The sequence below is a fragment of the Coregonus clupeaformis genome, chromosome 20, assembly GCF_020615455.1.
Source record: "Coregonus clupeaformis isolate EN_2021a chromosome 20, ASM2061545v1, whole genome shotgun sequence".
In the NCBI taxonomy this organism is placed as follows: Eukaryota; Metazoa; Chordata; class Actinopteri; order Salmoniformes; family Salmonidae; genus Coregonus; species Coregonus clupeaformis.
The window spans coordinates 36,675,152-36,699,765 of NC_059211.1; the positions used below are offsets into that span (position 1 = coordinate 36,675,152).

The window sequence follows — 24,614 nt, forward strand, 5'->3', positions numbered from 1 at the left end:
CAAGGCCCATAACACCAGGAAGCTGCTGACATAACCCTAGAAACAAAGTGGATTAGAATAATTGTTACTAGGTAGACAAGAAGCCGCTTAGACAGACCATTATCCTCTGTTGTCCATGTCCCTGTTGATCGTTCAACAGAAGAACATCAGATTGATGTTGGGGTTAGGCTACTAGACAGTAGCAGCATCATTCATAGGGGTTGTTGTTCTGTCCGCAGGGATCGGTTAACATTGAGGGCAGTGTCCAATGATTGAAGTTTGAAGGGCTATTGAGTGGAAGGAGGGCTCTGTATTAATAGATGGTAGGGACGGGACGATACCTCTGAAGTTATTGATCTGACGACGGGAATCCTAGGTTGGAGGGATGTTTGAGTAGACAGATCGGATCTCCAAATTACCCATCATGCCAATGGGTCCAAAGCAGATGAATCAACCCTGTGTTGTTACTATTGTCAACCCTTTTGACCAGATGTGACTACCAGGCCTGACCAGATGTGACTACCAGGCCTGACCAGATGTGACTACCAGGCCTGACCAGATGTGACTACCAGGCCTGACCAGATGTGACTACCAGGCCTGACCAGATGTGACTACCAGGCCTGACCAGATGTGACTACCAGGCCTGACCAGATGTGACTACCTGGCCTGACCAGATGTGACTACCTGGCCTGACCAGATGTGACTATCCCCTTCAAATCCTCTCCTATTAACAGGATTCATCTGCCCTATGATTTTGTAGAGTGCATTTTGCCATGTGCAGGATTGATCATTATCCCCTCCCTGTTGCAGTCTTAACAGCTTTTTGAATGCACACATACGACAGTGTCCATTACCTAGGCTACATGGCTGAATTCACAAGAACAAGTAGGCCTAATAGGCTTATACAGGGCATTATAAAAAAGTATTCATCCCCCTTGGCGTTTGTCCTATTTTGTTGCATTACAACCTGTAATTTAAATGGATTTTTATTTGGATTTCATGCAATGGACATATACAAAATAGTCCAAATTGGTGAAGTGAAATGAAAAAAATAATTTGTTTTAAAAAAGTATAGAAAATAATTTATGGAAAAGTGGTGCGTGCATATGTATTCACCCCCTTTGCTACGAAGCCCCTAAATAAGATCTGGTGCAACAATTACCTTCAGAAGTCACATAATTAGTTAAATAAAGTCCACCTGTGTGCAATCTAAGTGTGACATGATCTTAGTGTAATATATATATATATATATATATATATATATACACACACACACACACACACACACACACACACCTGTTCTGAAAGGCCCCAGAGTCTGCAACACCACTAAGCAACAGGCACCACCAAGCAAGCAGCACCATGAAGACCAAGTAGCTCTCCAAACAAGTCAGGGACAAAGTTGTGATCAGGGTTGGGTTATAAAAAAAAATATCTGAAACTTTGAACATCCCACGGAGTACTATTAAATCCATTATTAAAACATTGAAAGAATATGGCACCACAACAAACTTGCCAAGAGAGGGCCGCCCACCAAAACTCACAGACCAGGCAAGGAGGGCATTAATCAGAGGCAACAAAGAGACCAAAGATAACCCTGAAGGAGCTGCAAAGCTCCACAGCGGAGATTGGAGTATCTGTCCATAGGACCACTTTAAGCCGTACACTCCACAGAGCTGAGCTTTACGGAAGAGTGGCCAGAAAAAAGCCATTGTTTAAAAAAATGGATAAGCAAACGCGTTTGGTGTTCGCCAAAAGACATGTGGGAGACTCCCCAAACATATGGAAGAAGGTACTCTGGTCAGATGATGGCCAAAAAGCTCAATTTTAGTCTCAAGGAAAACGCTGTGTCTGGTGCAAACCCAACACCTATCATCACCCCGAGAACACCATCCCCACAGTGAAGCATGGTGGTGGCAGCATCATGCTGTGGGATGTTTTTCATCGGCAGGGACTGGGAAACTGGTCAGAATTGAAGGAATGATGGATGGCGCTAAATACAGGGAAATCCTTGAGGGAAAAACCTGTTTCAGTCTTCCAGAGATTTGAGACTGGGATGGAGGTTCACCTTCCAGCAGGACAATGACCCTAAGCATACTGCTAAAGCAACACTTGAGTGGTTTAAGGGGAAACATTTAAATGTCTTGGAATGGCCTAGTCAAAGCCCAGACCTCAAACCAATTGAGAATCTGTGGAATGACTTAAAGATTGCTGTACACCAGCGGAACCCATCCAACTTGAAGGAGCTGGAGCAGTTTTGCCTTGAAGAATGGGCAAAGATCCCAGTGGCTAGATGTGCCAAGCTTATAGAGACATACCCCCAAGAGACTTGCAGCTGTATTTGCTGCAAAAGGTTGCTCTACAAAGTATTGACTTTGGGGGGTGAATAGTTATGCACGCTCAAGTTCTGTATTTTTTTTGGTCTTATTTCTTATTTGTTTCACAATAAAAAATATTTTGCATCTTCAAAGTGGTAGGCATGTTGTGTAAATCAAATGATACAAACCCCCCAAAAATCTAAAAAATTGGGAAAAGGTCAATACTTTCGCAAGCCACTATTTGTATATCTTAACTCTGGTATGTGAGCTGTGATGGGTTTCATATTCATGTTACTTTTATTCTACATGTCATTGTGAAACTAAACTAAAATGGGGCTGTTTCCTTCAAGTCCTCCCATGGGTGTCCTCCCAAGGGTGTCCTCCCAAGGGTGTCCTCCCAAGGGTGTCCTCAATGCATTTCCCCACTTCATCCCACTGCAACATTAGCAGGGCTCTAGTTGTGGAGTGGATTCTCTTGGTACTTGGCAGGTCTCCATGGCAAAGTGGGCTTCATGGAGGGGAAGAAAGGAGTGAAGAAGGAAAGAGGATGAGGTGGCGCGATTGACAAACACCTCTAACACAGTTCAGTAAGCCCTGTTCTTTTGTGGGACTGCTTTTCTGGTCTGCGCAGTCTGGATCTCTGCTCAGCAGCCTTATCACAAAGACTGCAGCTTTTCCATTGAACCTGCTGGAGCCATTGTATTGTCATGGAAGGTAGGAAATCCCAGCAAAACGCCCTCTGATTTGTTGTTGCAAATGGTGCAGAGACAGAGCTAACTTCCATGTTTGGTTCCATATATTTAAAATGTGTTGAATTGTTTTACTGTTCTAGGATTAAGCTACTATTACTGCTTGGATAACCTTATCTACTATTATGTCTTGATTTATTTTAAGGGGAAGGATTGCCAACTGGCGATTTGACAAGGACAAAAAAATAAATTTTCATTAAAAAGGTATGTGTAAATAATATATACAGTGGGGGAAAAAAGTATTTAGTCAGCCACCAATTGTGCAAGTTCTCCCACTTAAAAAGATGAGAGAGGCCTGTAATTTTCATCATAGGTACACGTCAACTATGACAGACAAAATGAAAAGAAAATCCAGAAAATCACATTGTAGGATTTTTTATGAATTTATTTGCAAATTATGGTGGAAAATAAGTATTTGGTCAATAACAAAAGTTTCTCAATACTTTGTTATATACCCTTTGTTGGCAATGACACAGGTCAAACGTTTTCTGTAAGTCTTCACAAGGTTTTCACACACTGTTGCTGGTATTTTGGCCCATTCCTCCATGCAGATCTCCTCTAGAGCAGTGATGTTTTGGGGCTGTCGCGAGCAACATGGACTTTCAACTCCCTCCAAAGATTTTCTATGGGGTTGAGATCTGGAGACTGGCTAGGCCACTCCAGGACCTTGAAATGCTTCTTACGGCCACTCCTTCGTTGCCCCGGGCGGTGTGTTTGGGATCATTGTCATGCTGAAAGACCCAGCCACGTTTCATCTTCAATGCCCTTGCTGATGGTATGAGGTTTTCACTCAAAATCTCACGATACATGGCCCCATTCATTCTTTCCTTTACACGGATCAGTCGTCCTGGTCCCTTTGCAGAAAAACAGCCCCAAAGCATGATGTTTCCACCCCCATGCTTCACAGTAGGTATGGTGTTCTTTGGATGCAACTCAGCATTCTTTGTCCTCCAAACATGACGAGTTGAGTTTTTACCCAAAAAGTTCTATTTTGGTTTAATCTGACATATGACATTCTCCCAATCCTCTTCTGGATCATCCAAATGCACTCCAGCAAACTTCAGACGGGCCTGGACATGTACTGGCTTAAGCAGGGGGACACGTCTGCACTGCAGGATTTGAGTCCCTGGCGGCGTAGTGTGTTACTGATGGTAGGCTTTGTTACTTTGGTCCCAGCTCTCTGCAGGTCATTCACTAGGTCCCCCCGTGTGGTTCTGGGATTTTTTGCTCACCGTTCTTGTGATCATTTTGACCCCACGGGGTGAGATCTTGCGTGGAGCCCCAGATCGAGGGAGATTATCAGTGGTCTTGTATGTCTTCCATTTCCTAATAATTGCTCCCACAGTTGATTTCTTCAAACCAAGCTGCTTACCTATTGCAGATTCAGTCTTCCCAGCCTGGTGCAGGTCTACAATTTTGTTTCTGGTGTCCTTTGACAGCTCTTTGGTCTTGGCCATAGTGGAGTTTGGAGTGTGACTGTTTGAGGTTGTGGACAGGTGTCTTTTATACTGATAACAAGTTCAAACAGGTGCCATTAATACAGGTAACGAGTGGAGGGCAAAAAAGTATTTAGTCAGCCACCAATTGTGCAAGTTCTCCCACTTAAAAAGATGAGAGAGGCCTGTAATTTTCATCATAGGTACACGTCAACTATGACAGACAAATTGAGAAAAAAATCCAGAAAATCCCATTGTAGGATTTTTTAATGAATTTATTTGCAAATTATGGTGGAAAATAAGTATTTGGTCACCTACAAACAAGCAAGATTTCTGGCTCTCACAGACCTGTAACTTCTTCTTTAAGAGGCTCCTCTGTCCTCCACTCGTTACCTGTATTAATGGCACCTGTTTGAACTTGTTATCAGTATAAAAGACACCTGTCCACAACCTCAAACAGTCACACTCCAAACTTCACAATGGCCAAGACCAAAGAGCTGTCAAAGGACACCAAAAACAAAATTGTACACCTGCACCAGGCTGGGAAGACTGAATCTGCAATAGGTAAGCAGCTTGGTTTGAAGAAATCAACTGTGGGAGCAATTATTAGGAAATGGAAGACATACAAGACCACTGATAATCTCCCTCGATCTGGGGCTCCATGCAAGATCTCACCCCGTGGGGTCAAAATGATCACAAGAACGGTGAGCAAAAATCCCAGAACCAAACGGGGGGACCTAGTGAATGACCTGCTGAGAGCTGGGACCAAAGTAACAAAGCCAACCATCAGTAACACACTACGCCGCCAGGGACTCAAATCCTGCAGTGCCAGACGTGTCCCCCTGCTTAAGCCAGTACATGTCCAGGCCCGTCTGAAGTGCATTTGGATGATCCAGAAGAGGATTGGGAGAATGTCATATGGTCAGATGAAACCAAAATATAACTTTTTGGTAAAAACTCAACTCGTCATGTTTGGAGGACAAAGAATGCTGAGTTGCATCCAAAGAACACCATACCTACTGTGAAGCATGGGGTTGAAACATCATGCTTTGGGGCTGTTTTTTCTGCAAAGGGACCAGGACGACTGATCCGTGTAAAGGAAAGAATGAATGGGGCCATGTATCGTGAGATTTTGAGTGAAACCCTCCTTCCATCAGCAAGGGCATTGAAGATGAAACGTGGCTGGGTCTTTCAGCATGACAATGATCCCAAACACACCGCCCGGCAACGAAGGAGTGGCTTCGTAGAAGCATTTCAAGGTCCTGGAGTGGCCTAGCCAGTCTCCAGATCTCAACCCCATAGAAAATATTTGGAGGAGTTGAAAGTCTGTGTTGCCCAGCGACAGCCCCAAAACATCACTGCTCTAGAGGAGATCTGCATGGAGGAATGGGCCAAAAATACCAGCAACAGTGTGTGAAAACCTTGTGAAGACTTACAGAAAACGTTTGACCTGTGTCATTGCCAACAAAGGGTATATAACAAAGTATTGAGAAACTTTGTTATTGACCAAATACTTATTTTTCCACCATCATATGCCAATAAATTCATTAAAAAATCCTACAATGGGATTTTCTGGATTTTTTTTCTATTTTTGTCTGTCATAGTTGACGTGTACCTATGATGAAAATTACAGGCCTCTCTCATCTTTTTAAGTGGGAGAACTTGCACAATTGGTGGCTGACTAAATACTTTTTTTCCCCACTGTATGTATGAATGAATGTATGTATGTACGTGATTAATGCATCTGCAGCAGGACTATCCTCTCTCTCTGTGTGTGTCTATATTCATCTTTTCTCAGGAGGCTGGCTTTTGTATTATTCAGCAGTGCTTTGATAAAACGAGCTGCCGGTCAAACTGCAAATTTAGTGGTGAGGGGAGCGATGCCAGGCCAGACCGCCAATTGGGTGGGGTTCTGGTGGGTGGGGTTCTACTGGGTGGGGTTCTGGTGGGTGGGGTTCTACTAAGACAGGGTTCCTCATTCTGCTGCTGTGGGCTCTCCTCGTGCGAGTCCCTACCAAACTGCCACGATGAGAGTTCAGGTTTGATTTCCACCGGTTTAGTCGTCTTCCTCTCAGCCTGGACGGACAGGCAGAGACAGACCGAGACAGACCGCAGTCTCAGCCGTGTTACAGACTGCTGGATGGACAGGCAGAGACAGACCGAGACAGACCGCAGTCTCAGCCGTGTTACAGACTGCTGGACGGACAGGCAGAGACAGACCGAGACAGACCGCAGTCTCAGCCGTGTTACAGACTGCTGGACGGACAGGCAGAGACAGACCGCAGTCTCAGCCGTGTTACAGACTGCTGGACGGACAGGCAGAGACAGACCGAGACAGACCGCAGTCTCAGCCGTGTTACAGACTGCTGGACGGACAGGCAGAGACAGACCGAGACAGACCGCAGTCTCAGCCGTGTTACAGACTGCTGGACGGACAGGCAGAGACAGACCGAGACAGACCGCAGTCTCAGCCGTGTTACAGACTGCTGGACGGACAGGCAGAGACAGGCAGAGACAGACCGCAGTCTCAGCCGTGTTACAGACTGCTGGACGGACAGGCAGAGACAGACCGAGACAGACCGCAGTCTCAGCCGTGTTACAGACTGCTGGACGGACAGGCAGAGACAGACCGAGACAGACCGCAGTCTCAGCCGTGTTACAGACTGCTGGACGGACAGGCAGAGACAGGCAGAGACAGACTGCAGTCTCAGCCGTGTTACAGACTGCTGGACGGACAGGCAGAGACAGGCAGAGACAGACCGCAGTCTCAGCCGTGTTACAGACTGCTGGACGGACAGGCAGAGACAGGCAGAGACAGACTGCAGTCTCAGCCGTGTTACAGACTGCTGGACGGACAGGCAGAGACAGGCAGAGACAGACCGCAGTCTCAGCCGTGTTACAGACTGCTGGACGGACAGGCAGAGACAGACCGAGACAGACCGCAGTCTCAGCCGTGTTACAGACTGCTGGACGGACAGGCAGAGACAGACCGAGACAGACCGCAGTCTCAGCCGTTGTTACAGACTGCTGGACGGACAGGCAGAGACAGACCGAGACAGACCGCAGTCTCAGCCGTGTTACAGACTGCTGGACGGACAGGCAGAGACAGACCGAGACAGACCGCAGTCTCAGCCGTGTTACAGACTGCTGGACGGACAGGCAGAGACAGACCGCAGTCTCAGCCGTGTTACAGACTGCTGGACGGACAGGCAGAGACAGACCGAGATAGACCGCAGTCTCAGCCGTGTTACAGACTGCTGGACGGACAGGCAGAGACAGACCGAGACAGACCGCAGTCTCAGCCGTGTTACAGACTGCTGGACGGACAGGCAAAGACAGGCAGAGACAGACCGCAGTCTCAGCCGTGTTACAGACTGCTGGACGGACAGGCAGAGACAGACCGAGACAGACCGCAGTCTCAGCCGTGTTACAGACTGCTGGACGGACAGGCAGAGACAGACCGAGACAGACCGCAGTCTCAGCCGTGTTACAGACTGCTGGACGGACAGGCAGAGACAGACCGAGACAGACCGCAGTCTCAGCCGTGTTACAGACTGCTGGACGGACAGGCAGAGACAGACCGAGACAGACCGCAGTGGATGAGGGTCATCGTTCTCTTTTTAGAAACAAATGACTCGGGTCTTATTCTAGTTTTGTTAGGCTTATTTACTTGACAAATACCCAAGCTTCCTCTGACTCCTTCTTCTAAACTAGAGTGGAAGTGAGTACATGAGCACTATGGCAGGCCTGGTGGCCTAAATTATGAGACCTGAAGGGAAAAGCAGGAAGAGCTCCGCCGAGCTCACCATTACTCTCCTTATTCCAGTCACATGTATTCCTCCTCTCCCTGTCTCAGCTGAAGGCATGCTGATTCCTGTCTAACGCTGAGTCTACCATTTCAAATGACACAACTTTCCCCTTTTATAGCCTATTGTCTTTTTGGGCTATAACACAGAGAATAAAATGTTCTGTGATAACTGCACAGTGATTTAAAAAAAAATTGGGGGGGGGGGAGCAAAAACTAAAGTTTCTCGGTCAGGGATTTTTATTAACGTTAAGGATCCCAATTTCGTTTTATTGTTTTAAACGTTCACACCCATACCCTCATCTCAATTCCAGCTGGGTATCCACATTCACTTATGTCATCGGCGACTCAACCGAATAGTGTTGTAGAATAGGCTAGTCATTGAGTGGTAAAACTGGCTACATGACAGTTTCTACAGGCATTTCATCCGAGATATCCTGAGATATCCTTTGGAACGTTAATAAGATACATGTTTAGTCCTGCTTGATAATGCTTAGGCCTCAATTTCGGTGTGTATGTTTCTTTGAATGGATTTGAATTTTGTCTGGTGAATTCCTTTTATAGTTTGGGCCTTTTTTGTATAGTTTTTAGTAATTTATGTCAAATGTTATCCATAATTGATCATGCCCTTGCAGCCAGACTACCATACTGAATTAATGACCTATCACTTTCCAGACATTCCAGTTCATGATCAGGACTCTTGACTAGGAGCACCACTACTGTGATTCTGAACGTGTTCCACTTCCTGCTATTACACCAGTTGACTGGAAAACAAACCCAACTTCTGGTGGTGAAACGACAAACCGTTTGAGCTCCAACATGATCCAGGACAGGACAGCTGTATTGATCCAGACAAGAGGGAAGTGATTGGTGGTGATAAGGACTGGGAGAGGAGAGGGAGATCCTAGAGATTACGGTGGCCTTCTCTTTCACTGTCTGTCACCGATCGGATCGCTTCCACAGGGATGTTGTGTCTGTCTGCCTAGTTCTCTGTGCTGCCTTGAGTATTTGTCAGTCAGTTACAATTCCTTATTTTGGGTTGCTTTTTATTGATTACTTCCCTAAAATACTCTCAGGAAATCCTTCAAAAACATACTTAGGCCTAGGCTATCTATTTTCTGAGCTATGGAGGATGGCATTTTAGATATGGGCATTATCCATGTAAAAGTCACGGTGTCACGTAATAATAAATAATAATATGCCATTTAGCAGACGCTTTTATCCAAAGCGACTTACAGTCGTGCGTGCATACAATTTTGTGTATGGGTGGTCCCGGGGATCGAACCCACTACCTTGGCGTTACAAGCGCCGTGCTCTACCAGCTGAGCTACAGAGGACCACCACGTAACAGCTGATCATGTCACATCTTTGGTTCTTAATTCGGAACAGATATTTAAGAGTTTTTGGAAAACGTGGTCACAAAAAGGGGACATTTTACAAAAATTCTCAAATACCAAACTTTGCATCTGCACAGCATACATTTTAAAGTGAAAAATCGGAGTCTTAGCGCAATTAAATTACTCTTTATCCAGTCTACCCAAAACGTGTTTTATTAGTGGTTCACTAAGGAGTAGTAGCAGATGCTTGAACTCTCACACTGTCTGACAGTGCCCTTGCATCTTTCATGTTTCCTTGAAGTTAAAAAAAAAATATGAAGCCAGAGGGAGTGTGTAGGCGATCTCATGCAAGCACATCAAAGTTGAGACTAAATAGACTAATGTTGCTCTCTGCAGTCTTAAAACAGAGGTGAGGTGGCACATGGCACCTCTTCCATTAGTCTACACTCTAGTATTCACACATTATGGATATGACTGACGATATGGCGCTATAGTGGATACTAGCCGTCTTACAGGCTCCTGACCAATTCTGCAATTCTGGGTTTCTTTACGCGTATCTTTTTTTGGTAGATAATGTCTCCACCATCATTTCCTATAACTGAAAACAGCTTCTGGACATCAGAACAGTGATCACTAACCTCGATTTGGAGGAAGATTTATATTTAAAACGAGTCAGCTGCTCTGGATGTTCCGCTTACTCCGGACCAGGCCCTAATCCCCGGGACTCGAAAGAGGAAGCGACGGCGAAGAGAGCCAGGCGAGGAAATAGACCGCCATTGCCCTCTGTTCTATTGGCGAACAAGCAGTCACTGGAGAATAAACAGGATGAGCTCCGTTTTAAAGACTATCCTATCAACGGGACCTGAAAAACTGTAATAAACTGGTATATGACTCCTTGCCGTTCCTCAAGCTATTTAACGTTAGTTGCTCACTGGACCCTGGCAATCTGTGTGAAATGTTAACTAGCTAACTAACTGCTACCTATGAACTAATGTTTTCCCTCTACAGTATGTGGTAAAATGTTCAGAATGAGAGAATTGGGTGAAAATGAGGCGTTGCTTGTGGCGCTTTACAGCCCAAATCCCTGTCTTTTGCATGAGAAAGAGATGGAGATATCGTGGACGTAGGTCGGGGTGCCTTGTAAGGATCCGACGGCGAGCGAGTAAACTGCCTCTTCCATCAATCCTATTAGCCAATGTTCAATCATTTGAGAACAAATTGGACGACCTAAGATTACGGTTATCCTACCAACGGGACATTAAAAACTGTAATATCTTATGTTTCACCGAGTTGTGGCTGAACGACGACATGGACAACATACAGCTGATGGGATATACGCTACATCGCAGGATAGAACGGCTGACTCCGGTGTGGGGATCTAGATGTGATGCCTAGTTTAGAAAGAATGCATTAATGATTAAACATAATAGGTTTGTACTGTACTGATATAAATTGTTTCACATAACAAGCTGTGATTCATGTGAGGAATGTTAGGGAGTAGGGTGAGACAGACTTGTATTTCTCACAGACACATGCACACTGCCTCTTTGTTAAACCGCGCTCAAGGACGTAGGTACAAGGAGTACAGGGGAACAGTGTCTATGGGTGCTGACTCTACAGGTTGTGATGATAACAACTTATGCCTGGCAACAGTGTGCAACGCTAAAGCGCCAAGGGTCTGGGACCAGCCTGTGCGCCAACGATTGGCTGAGTAAGTCTAAACCACGCTCAGTCTCTACTCTGATTGGCCAGCAGGGAGCGGGAACTCTCTGTGTCAGAGTATTTAAAGAAGAACTTAGAACAATGGATCAGTTCTCTGAGTGCCCTGCGGGGTATTTCAATGGACCCGTATATACGAACATCATATTTACCATTGAAGTGTTTTGCATTAATTAAAATACTAGTCTATTTTAGAAGACGTGTATTGACCTCTTTTGTTCCTAATACCAGATTTGAATTGACGCAACTTAACACCGGTAAGACAAGGGGTGGCGGTCTGTGTATATTTGTACACAACAGCTGGTGCACAAAATCTAACACTAAGGAAGTCTCGAGGTATTGCTCGCCTGAGGTAGAGTATCTCATGATAAGCTGTAGACCACACTATTTACCAAGAGAGTTTTCATCTATATTTTTCGTAGCTGTCTATCTACCACCACAAACCGATGCTGGCACTAAGACTGCACTCAATGAGCTGTATAAGGCCATAAGTCAACAGGAAAACACTCATCCAGAGGCAGCGCTCCTAGTGGCCGGGGACTTTAATGCAGGGAAACTTAAATCCGTTCTACCTAATTTCTACCAGCATGTTAAATGTGCAACCAGAGGAAAAAAAAACTCTAGACCACCTTTACTCCACACACAGAGACGTGTAAAAAGCTCTCCCTCGCCCTCCATTTGGCAAATCTGACCATAACTCTATCCTCCTGATTCCTGCTTATAAGCAAAAACGAAAGCAGGAAGCACCAGTGACTCGATTAATTAAAAAAAGTGGTCAGATGATGCAGATGCTAAGCTACAGGACTGTTTTGCTAGCACAGACTGGAATATGTTCCGGGATTCTTCAGATAGCATTGAGGAGGACACCACATCAGTCACTGGCTTCATCAATAAGTGCATCGATGATGTCATCCCCACAGTGACCGTACGTACATACCCCAACCAGAAGCCATGGATTACAGTCAACATCCGCACTCAGCTAAAGGGTAGAGCTGCCGCTTTCAAGGAGCGGGACTCTAACCCGGACGCTTATAAGAAATCCCGCTATGCCCTCCGACGAACCATCAAACAGGCAAAGAGTCAATACAGGACTAAGATTGAATTGTACTACACCGGCTCTGACACTCGTCGGATGTGGCAGGGCTTGAAAACTATTACAGACTACAAAAAGGAAGCCCAGTGACACAAGCCTACCAGACGAGCTAAATCACTTCTATGCTCGCTTCGAGGCAAGCAACACTGAAGCATGCATGAGAGCACCAGCTGTTCCGGATGATTATGTGATCACGCTCTCCGTAGCCGATGTGAGTAAGATTTCTAAGCAGGTCAACATTCACAAGGCCGCAGGGCCAGACGGATTACCAGGACGTGTACTCCGAGCATGCGCTGACCAACTGGCAAGTGTCTTCACTGACATTTTTAACATGTCCCTGACTGAGTCTGTAATACCAACATGTTTCAAGCAGACCACCATAGTCCCTGTGCCCAAGGACACTAAGGTAACCTGCCTAAATGACTATTGACCCCTGGCACTCACGTCTGTAGCCATGAAGTGTTTTGAAAGGCGGGTCATAGCTCACATCAACACCATTATCCCAGAAACCCTAGACCCACTCCAATTTGCATACCGCCCCAACATATCCACAGATGATGCAATCTCTATTGCACTCCACACTGCCCTTTCCCACCTGGAAAAAAGGAACACCTACGTGAGAATGCTATTCATTGACTACAGCTCTGCGTTCAACACCATAGTGCCCTCAAAGCTTATCACTAAGCTAAGGACCCTCGGACTAAACACCTCCCTCTGCAACTGGATCCTGGACTTCCTGACGGGCCACCCCCAGGTGGTAAGCGTAGGTAACAACACATCTGCCAAGCTGATCCTCAACACGGGGGCCCCTCAGGGGTGCGTGCTCAGTCCCCTCCTGTACTCCCTGTTCACCCATGACTGCATGGCCAGGCACGACTCCAACACCATCATTAAGTATGCCGACAACGCAACAGTGGTAGGCCTGATCACCGACAACAATGATACAGCCTATAGGGAGGAGGTCAGAGACCTGGTCGTGTGGTGCCAGGATAACAACCTCTCCCTCAATGTGATCAAGACAAAGGAGATGATTGTGGACTACAGGAAAAAAAGTAGAGGACCGAGCATGCCCCCATTCTCATCGACGGGGCTGTTGTGGAGCAGGTTGAGAGCTTCAAGTTCCTTGGTGTCCACAAAACCAACAAACTATCATGGTCCAAATACACCAAGACAGTCGTGAAGAGGGCACGACAAAGCCTATTCCCCCTCAGGAGACTGAAAAGCTTTGGAATGGGTCCTCAGATCCTCAAAAAGTTCTACAGCTGCACCATCGAGAGCATCCTGACTGGTTGCATCACTGTCTGGTATGGCAACTGCTCGGCCTCCGACGGTAAGGCACTACAGAGGGTAGTGCGTACGGCCCAGTACATCACTGGGGTCAAGCTTCCTGCCATCCAGAACCTCTATACCAGAGGCCCTAAAAATTGTCAAAGACTCCAGCCACCCTAGTCATAGACTGTTCTCTCTGCTACCGCACGGCAAGCGGTACCGGAGCGCCAAGTCTAGGTCCAAAAGGCTTCTTAACTGCTTCCACCCCCAAGCCATAAGACTCCTGAACAGCTAATCATGGCTACCCAGACTATTTGCATTGTCCCGCCACCCCATCCAGTCTCATCTTTTACGCTGCTGCTACTCTCTGTTTATTATCTATGCATAGTCACTTTAACTCTACCAACATGTACATATTACCTCAACTAACCTGTGCCCCCGCACATTGACTCTGTACCGGTACCCCCTGTATATAGCCTCGCTACGGTTATTTTACTGCTGCTCTTTAACTATTTTGTATTTATCTATTTCTTTACATAACACTTATTTTTCTTAAAACTGCATTGTTGGTTAAGGGCTTGTAAGCGGTTCACTGCAAGGTCTACACCTGTTGTATTCGGCTCATGCGACAAATAACATTTTATTTGACACTGTGCAGCATATCATAATGGAAATGCATACAATGATGGCACCAGGTTTAGCTCTAATTTTTTTTTGATTGAAACATCAATTTGTATTGGTAGCCTACATAATAGGCCTATATGTAAAAGTGACTTTATCAATACAGTTCAAGCCATCTCTGTACAGGCCCCCCCCCCCCATTCAGAGTATGAAATACATATGGGCCCTGGTCAAAAGTAGTGCACTATATTAGGGAATAGGGTGTGATTTGGGACGCAGCTGCAGCCATTGATGTGTCAGAGACTGAACCACAGTGGCCAGGCTGGCAGCGCTACAAGGCATAATCCCCACTGCTGCTCCCCACCTTTGACCTCTCCAGATATAGCAGTCGTCCACATTTAATCCCATTTAATTACAGCATTATTGGATTTAAGATCCCCATCTCATCCATTATCCATAATGAAAAACGCAGAACATGACTGAAAGCTGTGTACTTATTCCTCGTGTCACTATTTTGATTGTGTCTTTAACTCTACATTTGTTGGAAAAGGACCCGTCAGTAAGCGTTTCACCGTTAGTCTATACCTGTTGTTTATGAGGCATGTGACAAATACAATTTGATGTGAATAAATGGGAATAGAAATATATTTGAAAATGAAAAAAAAAAAAACATGCTTTGTGTTCATTATTCATGATATACTCTACCCTTTACCCCCCCTTCTTTTCAAACCATAATGAATGATGAAAATATGTAAATTACACCATTAAACAATGCCAATGGGGAGTACAATGGCTAGTCTATAGACTAGCAGCTCTGCCTCTACTCCGGTGGAAGCTGTGATGGTCTTGTACTGTGTACAGGAAAGATTTTCTTTGGGAATATGTTGGTTATGGCTCAGCCTATGCAGACAACTAATGGACATGGCAAGCAGAACAACCTGCCTTCCCACCTGAAATCAAAACGTTTATTGGTCGTGGACACAGTTTAGCAGATGTTATAGCGGGTGCAGAGAAATGTTATGTTACAAGCTCCTAAAAATGCAGTAAAAGTACACAAATAATCAACAACAAACTAGATCAAGAAATGTCAGAACGAATCCAATGAACAACCCAAATAGCACTGTACAGTGCCTTCAGAATGTATTCACACTCCTTGACATTTTCCACATTTTGTTGTGTTACAGCCTGAATTTAAAATTGATACAATTTAGATTTTTTTGTCACTGGCCTACACACACAATACCCCATAATGTCAAAGTGGACTAATGTTTTCAGAAATGTTTACAAATGAATTAAACATGAAAAGCTTAAATGTCTTGAGTCAATGAGTATTCAACCCCTTTGTTATGGCAAGCCTAAATAAGTTCAGGAGTACAAAAAAATATATATAAAAACAAGTCACATAATAAGTTGCATGGACTCACTCTGTGTGCAATAATAGTGTTTAACATGACTGTTGAATCACCACACATATAATTATCTGTATGGTCCCTCAGGCGAGTAGTGAATTTCAAACAAAGACCAGGGAGGTTTTCCAATGCCTCGCAAAGAAGGGCACCCATTGGTAGATGGGTATAAATAAAAATAAAAGCATACATTAAATATCCCTTTGAGCATGGTGAAGTTATTAATTACACTTTGGATGGTGTATCAATACACCCAGTCACTACAAAAATACAGGCGTCCTTCCTAACTCAGTTGCCGGAGAGGAAGGAAACCGCTCAGAGATTTTACCATGAGGCCAATGGTGACTTTAAAACAGTAACAGAGTTGAATGGCTGTGATAGGAGAAAACTGAGGATGGATCAACAACATTGTAGTTACTCCACAATACTAACCTCATTGACAGAGTGAAAAGAAGGAAGCCTGTACAGAATATAAATATTCCAAAACATGCATCCTGTTTGCAACAAGGCTCTCAAGTAACTGCAGAACATGTGGCAAAGCAATTAACTTTTGGTCCTGAATACAAAGTGTTATGTTTGGGGCAAATCCAATGCAACACATTGCTGAGTACCACTCTCCATATTTTCAAGCATTGTGGTGGCTGCATCATGTTATTCATATGTTTGTAATCGTTAAGGACTGGGGAGTTTTTAGGATAAAAAAAGAAACGGAATGGAGCTAAGCACAAGCAAAATCCTAGAGGAAAACCTGGTTCAGTCTGCTTTCCACCAGACACTGGGAGATTCATTCATCTTTCAGCAGGATAATAACCTAAAACACAAGGCCACATCTACACTGGAGTTGCTTACCAAGAAGACAGTGAATGTTCCTGAGTGGCCGAGTTACAGTTTTGACTTAAATCTACTTGAAAATCAATGGCAAGACCTGAAAATGGTTATCTAGCAATGATCAACAACCAATTTGACAGAGCTTGAAGAATTTTGAAAGGAATAAATGGGCAAATGTTGCACAATCCAGGTGTGGAAAGCTCTTAGAGACTTACCCAGAAAAGACTCACAGCTGTAGTCAATGGTAAAAACATGTTTTCACTTTGTCATTATGGGGTAGTGTGTGTAGATGGGTGAGAATATATATATATTTTTTTTTAATCCATTGTGAATTCAGGCTGTAACACAACAAAATGTGAAATAAGTCAAGGGGTATGAATACTTTCTGAAGACACTGTATATACACACTGGATGAATTTACACAAGATATACTAAGAAAGATATGTACAGTAGTAGAGATATTAGTGAGCCATGTCAAGAACCCAGTATATAATACATATGTGGTGTGTATAAACAAAGGACATGTACAGTAGTAGAAATATAAAAATGTGCTATGTCAAGAATATAGTATTTAAATACACAGTACAAAACACTATGGCAAAATGGATAGAATTGCAGGAAATTAGCTTCTGGATCAGAGTATATATGTATGTGAATAGAAAAAGGTGTGTATAGCAGTAGTTATATAGGATGAGCCATGAGTAGAATGCAGTATAAACATATAAAGTGGGTAAAACAGTATGTAAACATTCTTAAAGTGACCAGTGTTCCATGTCTATGTACATAGGGCAGTAGTCTAAGGTGCAGGGCAGGGTACTGGGCGGAGGCCCGGCTAGTGGTGACTGTTTAACAGTCTGATGGCCTTGAGATGGAAGCTGTTTATCGGTCTCTCGGTCCCAGCTTTGATACACCTGTACTGTCTCCACCTTCTAAATGGCCGTGGCTCGGGTGGCTAAGGTCCTCGACGATCTTCTTGGTCCTCCTATGACACTGGCTGCTTTAGGTGTCCTGGAGGGCAGGCATTGTGCCCCCGATGATACGTCTGGCTGACCGCACCACCCTCTGGAGAGCCCTGCGGTTTCAGGCGGTGCAATTGCCGTACCATGCGGTAATACAGCTTGACAGGATGCTCTCGACGGTGCATCTGAAGTTTGTGAGGGTCTTAGGGGCCAAGACTAATTTCTTCCAACAAGGCTCTGTTGTGCCTTCTTCACCAAGCTGTCGGTGTGAAGGGGACCATCACAGGTCCTCGGTGATGTGCACCCTGAGGAACTTGAAGCTTTTGACCCACTCCACTGCGGCCCTGTCGATGTGGATAGGGGCGTGCTCTCTCTGCTGTCTGGATGTATCATCATACACAGGTGAAATGATAACCTGACATTCTATTTGTTGGAGGGGGAAACCCTTTAGATCAGACCTAATAGGGGACAACTGCATGCTGCAGAATTGCCTCTAAGGGAATGGGATCAGATCAGCAGATCAACACAGCTATAGCTGTGACAGCTGGCTCCTTCAAATCAAAACGCTTCACACATAGATATGAGAGCCATTCCTGCTGTATCATCAACTTGTATTGAACAAGACGACACAGATTCCCCGCCAACTGAGTTATAGTGCAGCTATAGCGAGAAGATTGAAATACTGCTTGTTTTTATCCAGAAAACTGCCCTTTTCATCCTCATGCTAGCTAGCAGTAGCCACCGCAGCCACCTCATGCTAGCTAGCAGTAGCCACCGCAGCCACCTCATGCTTATAGCTGTATTTCAATCTTGTCGATGTATCAATGTGGATAAAGGTCAAATTTGGAGTAGAGTGGCATATCACATCCCTGCATTGAGGTATGTTTTCCGACCCATATCTCACCCTGGCTCCATGGTGTCCGAAGGCCGAGATCCTTTTCCACGTAAATGTGGATAACCACGCTTGCTTCACCCTCATGTTGGTGCTAGCAACAGCTAGGTATCAACAGCCAATCCAGTAGCGGCTGGAAACTATAGTGAGCTTCGATTGGTCAATAGCAACGCGATTTGCACAGTTCAGTTCAGCTTTCCCCAACTTTGGTCCTGCCATGTTCATGTCCCTAACCCATGTTAGCATCAGCCAATTGTTCCCACCCACTTCGCTTCCTTCATTGAAAAGGAATGGGTTTCCTTTGTTTCATTGCCCCCTATTTGCTTTATGGATCTCGTTCGTTATCGCTCTCAGAATGACCTTCTTGATCCAAACCAGTCAGGTTTCAAGACTTGTCATTCAACTGAGACTGCTCTTCTCTGTGTCACAGAGGCTCTCCGCACTGCTAAAGCTAACTCTCTCTCCTCTGCTCTTGTCCTTCTAGACCTGTCTGCTGCCTTTGGTACTGTGAACCATCAGATCCTCCTCTCCACCCTCTCCGAGTTGGGCACCTCCGGCGCTGCTCACTCTTGGATTGCGTCCTACCTGACAGGTCGCTCCTACCAGGTTGCGTGGCGAGAAGCTGTCTCCGCACCACGTGCTCTCACCACTGGTGTCCCCCAGGGCTCAGTTCTAGGCCCTCTCCTATTCTCTCTATACACCAAGTCACTTGGCTCTGTCATATCCTCACATGGTCTCTCCTATCATTGCTACGCTGACGACACACAATTACATTTTCTCCTTTCCCCCTTCTGATAACCAGGTGGCGAATCGCATCTCTGCATGTCTGGCAGACATATCAGTGTGGATGTCGGATCACCACCTCAAGCTGAACCTCGGCAAGACGGAGCTGCTCTTCCTCCCGGGGAAGGACTGCCCGCTCCATGATCTCGCCATCACGGTTGACAACTCCATTGTGTCCTCCTCCCAGAGTGCAAAGAACCTTGGCGTGACCCTGGACAACACCCTGTCGTTCTCCACTAACATCAAAGCGGTGACCCGATCCTGCAGGTTCATGCTCTACAACAGTCGCAGAGTACGACCCTATCTTACACAGAAAGCAGCACAGGTCCTAATCCAGGCACTTGTCATCTCCCGTCTGGATTACTGCAACTCGCTGTTGGCTGGGCTCCCTGCCTGTCATTAAACCCCTACAACTTATCCAGAACGCTGCAGCCCGTCTGGTGTTCAACCTTCCCAAGTTCTCTCATGTCACCCCACTCCTCCGCACACTCCACTGGCTTCCAGTTGAAGCTCGCATCTACTACAAAACCATGGTGCTTGCCTACGGAGCTGTGATGGGAACGGCAACTCCTTACCTTCAGGCTCTGATCAGACCCTACACCCAAACGAGGGCACTACGTTCATCCACCTCTGGCCTGCTAGCCCCCCTACCTCTACGGAAGCACAGTTCCTGCTCAGCCCAGTCAAAGCTATTCGCCCCTCTGGCACCCCAATGGTGGAACAAGCTCCCCCACGACGCCAGGACAGCGGAGTCACTGACCACCTTCCGGAGACACTTGAAACCCTACCTCTTTAAGGAATACCTGGAATAGTATAAAAGTAATCCTTCAACACCCCCCCTCCCCCAGTGGTGGTTGTCCCACTGGCTATCCTAAATTGAATGCACCAATTTGTAAATCGCTCTGGATAAGAGCGTCTGCTAAATGACTTCAATGTAAAAATTTAAACGTTAATGTAACCATGATTGCGTTCCGACCCCAGTGCAGCTCAGTGTAAAAAAGCGTAAAGGTAGGTTCAGTATCTTCTGGCAAATACTAAACGTGCCAAGTTAGCTAGTTTGTTGTTGGAAACATCAAAGACCATTGCTAAATGTGGAAATACGGGAAATTGTAGCCAGCCAACTAGCTAGTGACCTATGGTAGCTAGATTAGAATGTAAAATTGCACTCTTGGCAGGAAAGCTATCTTGCTAGTTAACGTTAGCTAACGTTACCCAAATCGCAAGTTTCGATTATTGTAGTTCTCCAACACAATGTTTACAAACACTTAACACATTATTATTATTATTATTATTATGTAACTACTGTTGATATTTTATAAATATCCTGCAGAAGAACGTTCGAATACTTACCCAGTTTTGCTCGCGACTCCTCCAGTTTCTGGATTTGGTTCTCAATGAAGAGCATCGCCACTCCAAACGCCAAAATAGACAAAAGCTGGAATTTGGGCGGCATCATAATCCTTAAAAGCCCCATCAAACTATCTGATGCAAACAATTCATACCGAGAATTCAATATTTATAAAAAATGAAGCTGAGAGAGCGAAGTCAAGTCTTCTATTCATCAATGCACGGCGAACGATGGCAATGTCCGAGACTAGCGTTCACTCATCAAGGATGGAAAAGCTAGCTGATGCTACCTACTAATTTAGTATCTGACACTTATGAATCAGTTCAACGTTGGGTCTTGTTCTTTTCGCGGTCCAAATTTTCTCTACTCCGTCCGTGGTTTCATCCGTGCTCCGGTGAAAAGCAGCCTGCTACACACAGCGCGCTTTCAAGCAGGGTTGCTTGAATAATAAATAAATAATCCTCAGCAATCTACACACAATACCCCATAATGAGCAATCGGGGGTGAACAGCCTTGGTCAGGGAGGTGACCAAGAACCTGATGGGCACTCTGATAGAGCTCTAGAGTTCCTCTGTGGAGATGGGAGAACCTTCCCGAAGGACAACCATCTCTGCAGCACTCCACCAATCAGGCCTTTATGGTAGAGTGGCCAGATGGAAGCCACTCAGTAAAAGGTACATGACAGCCTGCTTGGAGTTTGCCAAAAGGCACCTAAAGACTCTCAGACCATGAGAAACAAGATTATCTGGTCTGATGAAACCAAGATTGAACTCTTTGGCCTGATTACCAAGCTTCACGTCTGGAGGAAACCTGGCACCATCCCTACCGTGAAGCATGGTGGTGGCAGCATCATGCTGTGGGGATGTTTTTCAGCGGCAGGGACTCTGAGAAAAGTCAGGATCGAGGGAAAGATTAACGGAGCAAAGTACAGAGCGATCCTTGATGAAAACCTGCTCAGGACCTCAGACTGGGGCGAAGGGTCACCTTCCAACAGGACAACGACCCTAAGCACACAGCCAAGACAACGCAGGAGTGGCTTCGGGACAAGTCTCTGAATGTCCTTGAGTGACCCAGCGAGAGGCCAGACTTGAACACATCTCTGGTGAGACCTGAAAATAGCTGTGCAGCGACGCTCCCCATCCAACCTGACAGAGCTTGAGAAGATCTGCAGAGAAGAATGGGAGAAACTCCCCAAATACAGGTGTGCCAAGCTTGTAGCGTCATACCCAAGAAGACTCAAGGCTGTAATCGCTGCCAAGCCGGTTGGCATACACGTCATCACACTCCCTCATCTGATTGGTCGAGTAGGCAGACCTGCTGGGTGTGGTAACTAGTGACAACGGAGTTTCTCCGCAACCCCATTTTCAAATCAGGCGACCCATTGTTTGGGAAATACTGCCCTAAACTGTACATTCTAAATCTAAATCTTGCACTTCTCATTCGCGCTAGCTAGGGGCCTTTAAATGATAAATTATAAGATCGTGTGAATCCGGCAGCCAAGCACAGTGGTGGCAACTGTTCTTTTACATTTTAGTCATTTAGCAGACCTTTTTATACCTCAGTGGTGGAAACATTGAGAAGTAGGGTCTATCTGCGGACCGCAGACTGGGGGGGGCGCAGCGTATACGGAAGTTCGTTCCCACAATGCACCCACCAAGTATTGCCGTGCGAGATTTGAGTTCAATAGGGTCTGGCTCCAGCAGATATTATGTGTACTAGCTAGCTGGACAGTGTGTACTAACTAGTGTGGACTAACTAGCTCTGTCGACGTGATCTTGAGCAAGATACTTAACCCTAATTTACACCAGGGGGTAGTGTATCACTATGTCTGACCCTATAAAACAACACATTTCACTACGCCAATCTCGTGTACGTGACAATAGAAAGGTTTCTTGCTAGCTAGTGTGTACTAGCTAGCTAGTATGTACTAACTAGCTAGCTAATGTGCTAGCCAGTGTGTACTAGCTAGTGGTTGGGGGGAGGGACATACAGTACGCACTGGCTGCAAGTCAGACAACTTCTGCTGTTTCTAGGAAACACAACAATGGCAGACATGGCATTCGCCTTCGTTATCGCTGATGAAGTGGATGCTATCGAAATGTTCCCTTCTCCTACACGAAGCTGAACATGATCAACGTGGTCCAAGGAATGAATATCCTGATGATGAGGAAATTAGATACCAAATATAACCAGGTTGTGAGTGCATAGACTACTCGAATGAGAGCGTATACTGTAGGTGTTTTTTTGCAGCATATAGGACATGCTCTGTTGTTTGTCATTACTTCATGACCTTGTACCTTCCTCATTATTATTTGTGAATGTGCAACATAGAATTGTAACTGATGTGATTAAATGGAGTCCACAAAGATTCTTACTGTATTGGTCATTGATTGCATGTCAGCATCACTACAGCCTGCAGTATATTTCTTACATTCTCAACCTTTATGTTGCTTTTTTTCAGTAAGCATGTAAAGAACAGAATTTGAATCAATCACATGAAGGCCAAAACACTCACTGTACAGAAAAGGGTTAGACTACATGTACCTCAGTTCAGATAAGTTACTGGGTAAACACTATGAAAAGAAATATGCCAAGCAGTCAAATGCACTTGGTATTGACCCCACGACTGGTGTCTGGAGTACTTGCTAATTAAGGGCCGGTTTCCCGGACACAGATTAAGCCTCTAAATTTGCCCGTGTAGAATTCCCCTACAATGTGTAGCCTACAATATGTATACAATTTGATTCACACTTAATAGACAATCAACACATTTGAATTTGTTTGGTGACAACAATATTACAGATTAGACAAATTGTAGGCTATAAAATTACATCACAGGCGGTTGGTGGAACCTTAATTTGGGGAGGACGGGCTCGTGGTAATGGCTGGAGTGGAATTGGTGGAATGGTATCAAATACATCCAACACATGGTTTTCATGTGTTTGATGGCATTCCATTTGCACCGTTCCAGCCATTATTATGAGCTGTCCTCCCCTCAGCAGCCTCCTGTGAGTAACATCTAGATAAATACGTTAGCTATATGGTCGCAAGTGGGATATTTCATTTATTTATGTTAGAAATTTGGATCACATATAGGCCTATGTAATTAGATTGTAAGGATAAAGATGTATTTAAGCTCTAAATAGTCAATCACCCAAAACAGTAAACATGCATTGATAATAACCAATGATAGGTGGCGACATCAACCATTTATGAGCATGTGGTGCCTTTTGCTTCCAAAGAAAACGAAGAAGGTTCTCTCCCACAATGCTTTGGTTTCCAGTCGACTGCAGTTGAAAGTTAATTACCTTTGATCACATGGTTGTTGTAAAAGGTCATGCAGTCGGCATGTCGGACAATTTCTATACCCATAATGCAACACGCTTTGAAAAGGCGGTGACCAACATTGGTCAAGGTCTTGACAAAAGTGATCTGCTGGAAAGAGCCCATTATTGCCAACAGCATTATCTTACGTCAGAAATTGTTCCTGTACCCAAGAAAGCTACAGTAACTGAACTACAGTGCATCATGAAGTGCTTTGAGAGGCTAGTTAAGGATCATATCACCTCCACCTTACCTGACACCCTAGACCCACTCTTCATTTGCATACTGCCCCAATAGATCCACAGACGATGCAATCGCCATCGCACTGCACACAGCACTACCCCATCTGGACAAGAGGAATACCTATGTAAGAATGTTGTTCATTTACTATAGCTCAGCCTTCAACACCATAGTACCGTCCAAGCTCATCATTAAGCTCGGGGCCCTGGGTCTGAACCCCTCCCTGTACAACTGGGTCCTGGACTTCCTGACGGGTGAAGGTAGGAAACAACACCTCCACGACACTGATCCTCAACACAGGGGCCCCACAAGGGTGTGTGCTCAGCCCCTTCCTGTACTCCCTGTTCTCCCATGACTTCGTGGCCACGCACGCCTCCAACTCAATCATCAAGTTTGCAGACGACACAACAGTAGTAGGCCTGATTACCAATAATGACGAGACAGCCTACAGGGAGGAGGTGAGGGCCCTGGCGGAGTGGTGCCAGGAAAATAACCTCTCCCTCAACGT

General features: G+C 45.3%; 1 protein-coding gene across 1 annotated transcript in view; it reads right to left on the reverse strand.

Annotated features, from left to right (window-relative positions):
• LOC121534154 (heparan sulfate 2-O-sulfotransferase 1) overlaps positions 1 to 20,971 on the reverse strand; it is a 70,801-nt gene extending 49,830 nt beyond the window's left edge. Inside the window, 1 exon segment of the mRNA XM_041840670.2 lies at positions 20,545 to 20,971. Coding sequence (XP_041696604.2) covers positions 20,545 to 20,668 — 124 coding nt within the window. The 5' untranslated portion in view covers positions 20,669 to 20,971.
• Between the last annotated feature and the right edge of the window lie 3,643 nt (positions 20,972 to 24,614).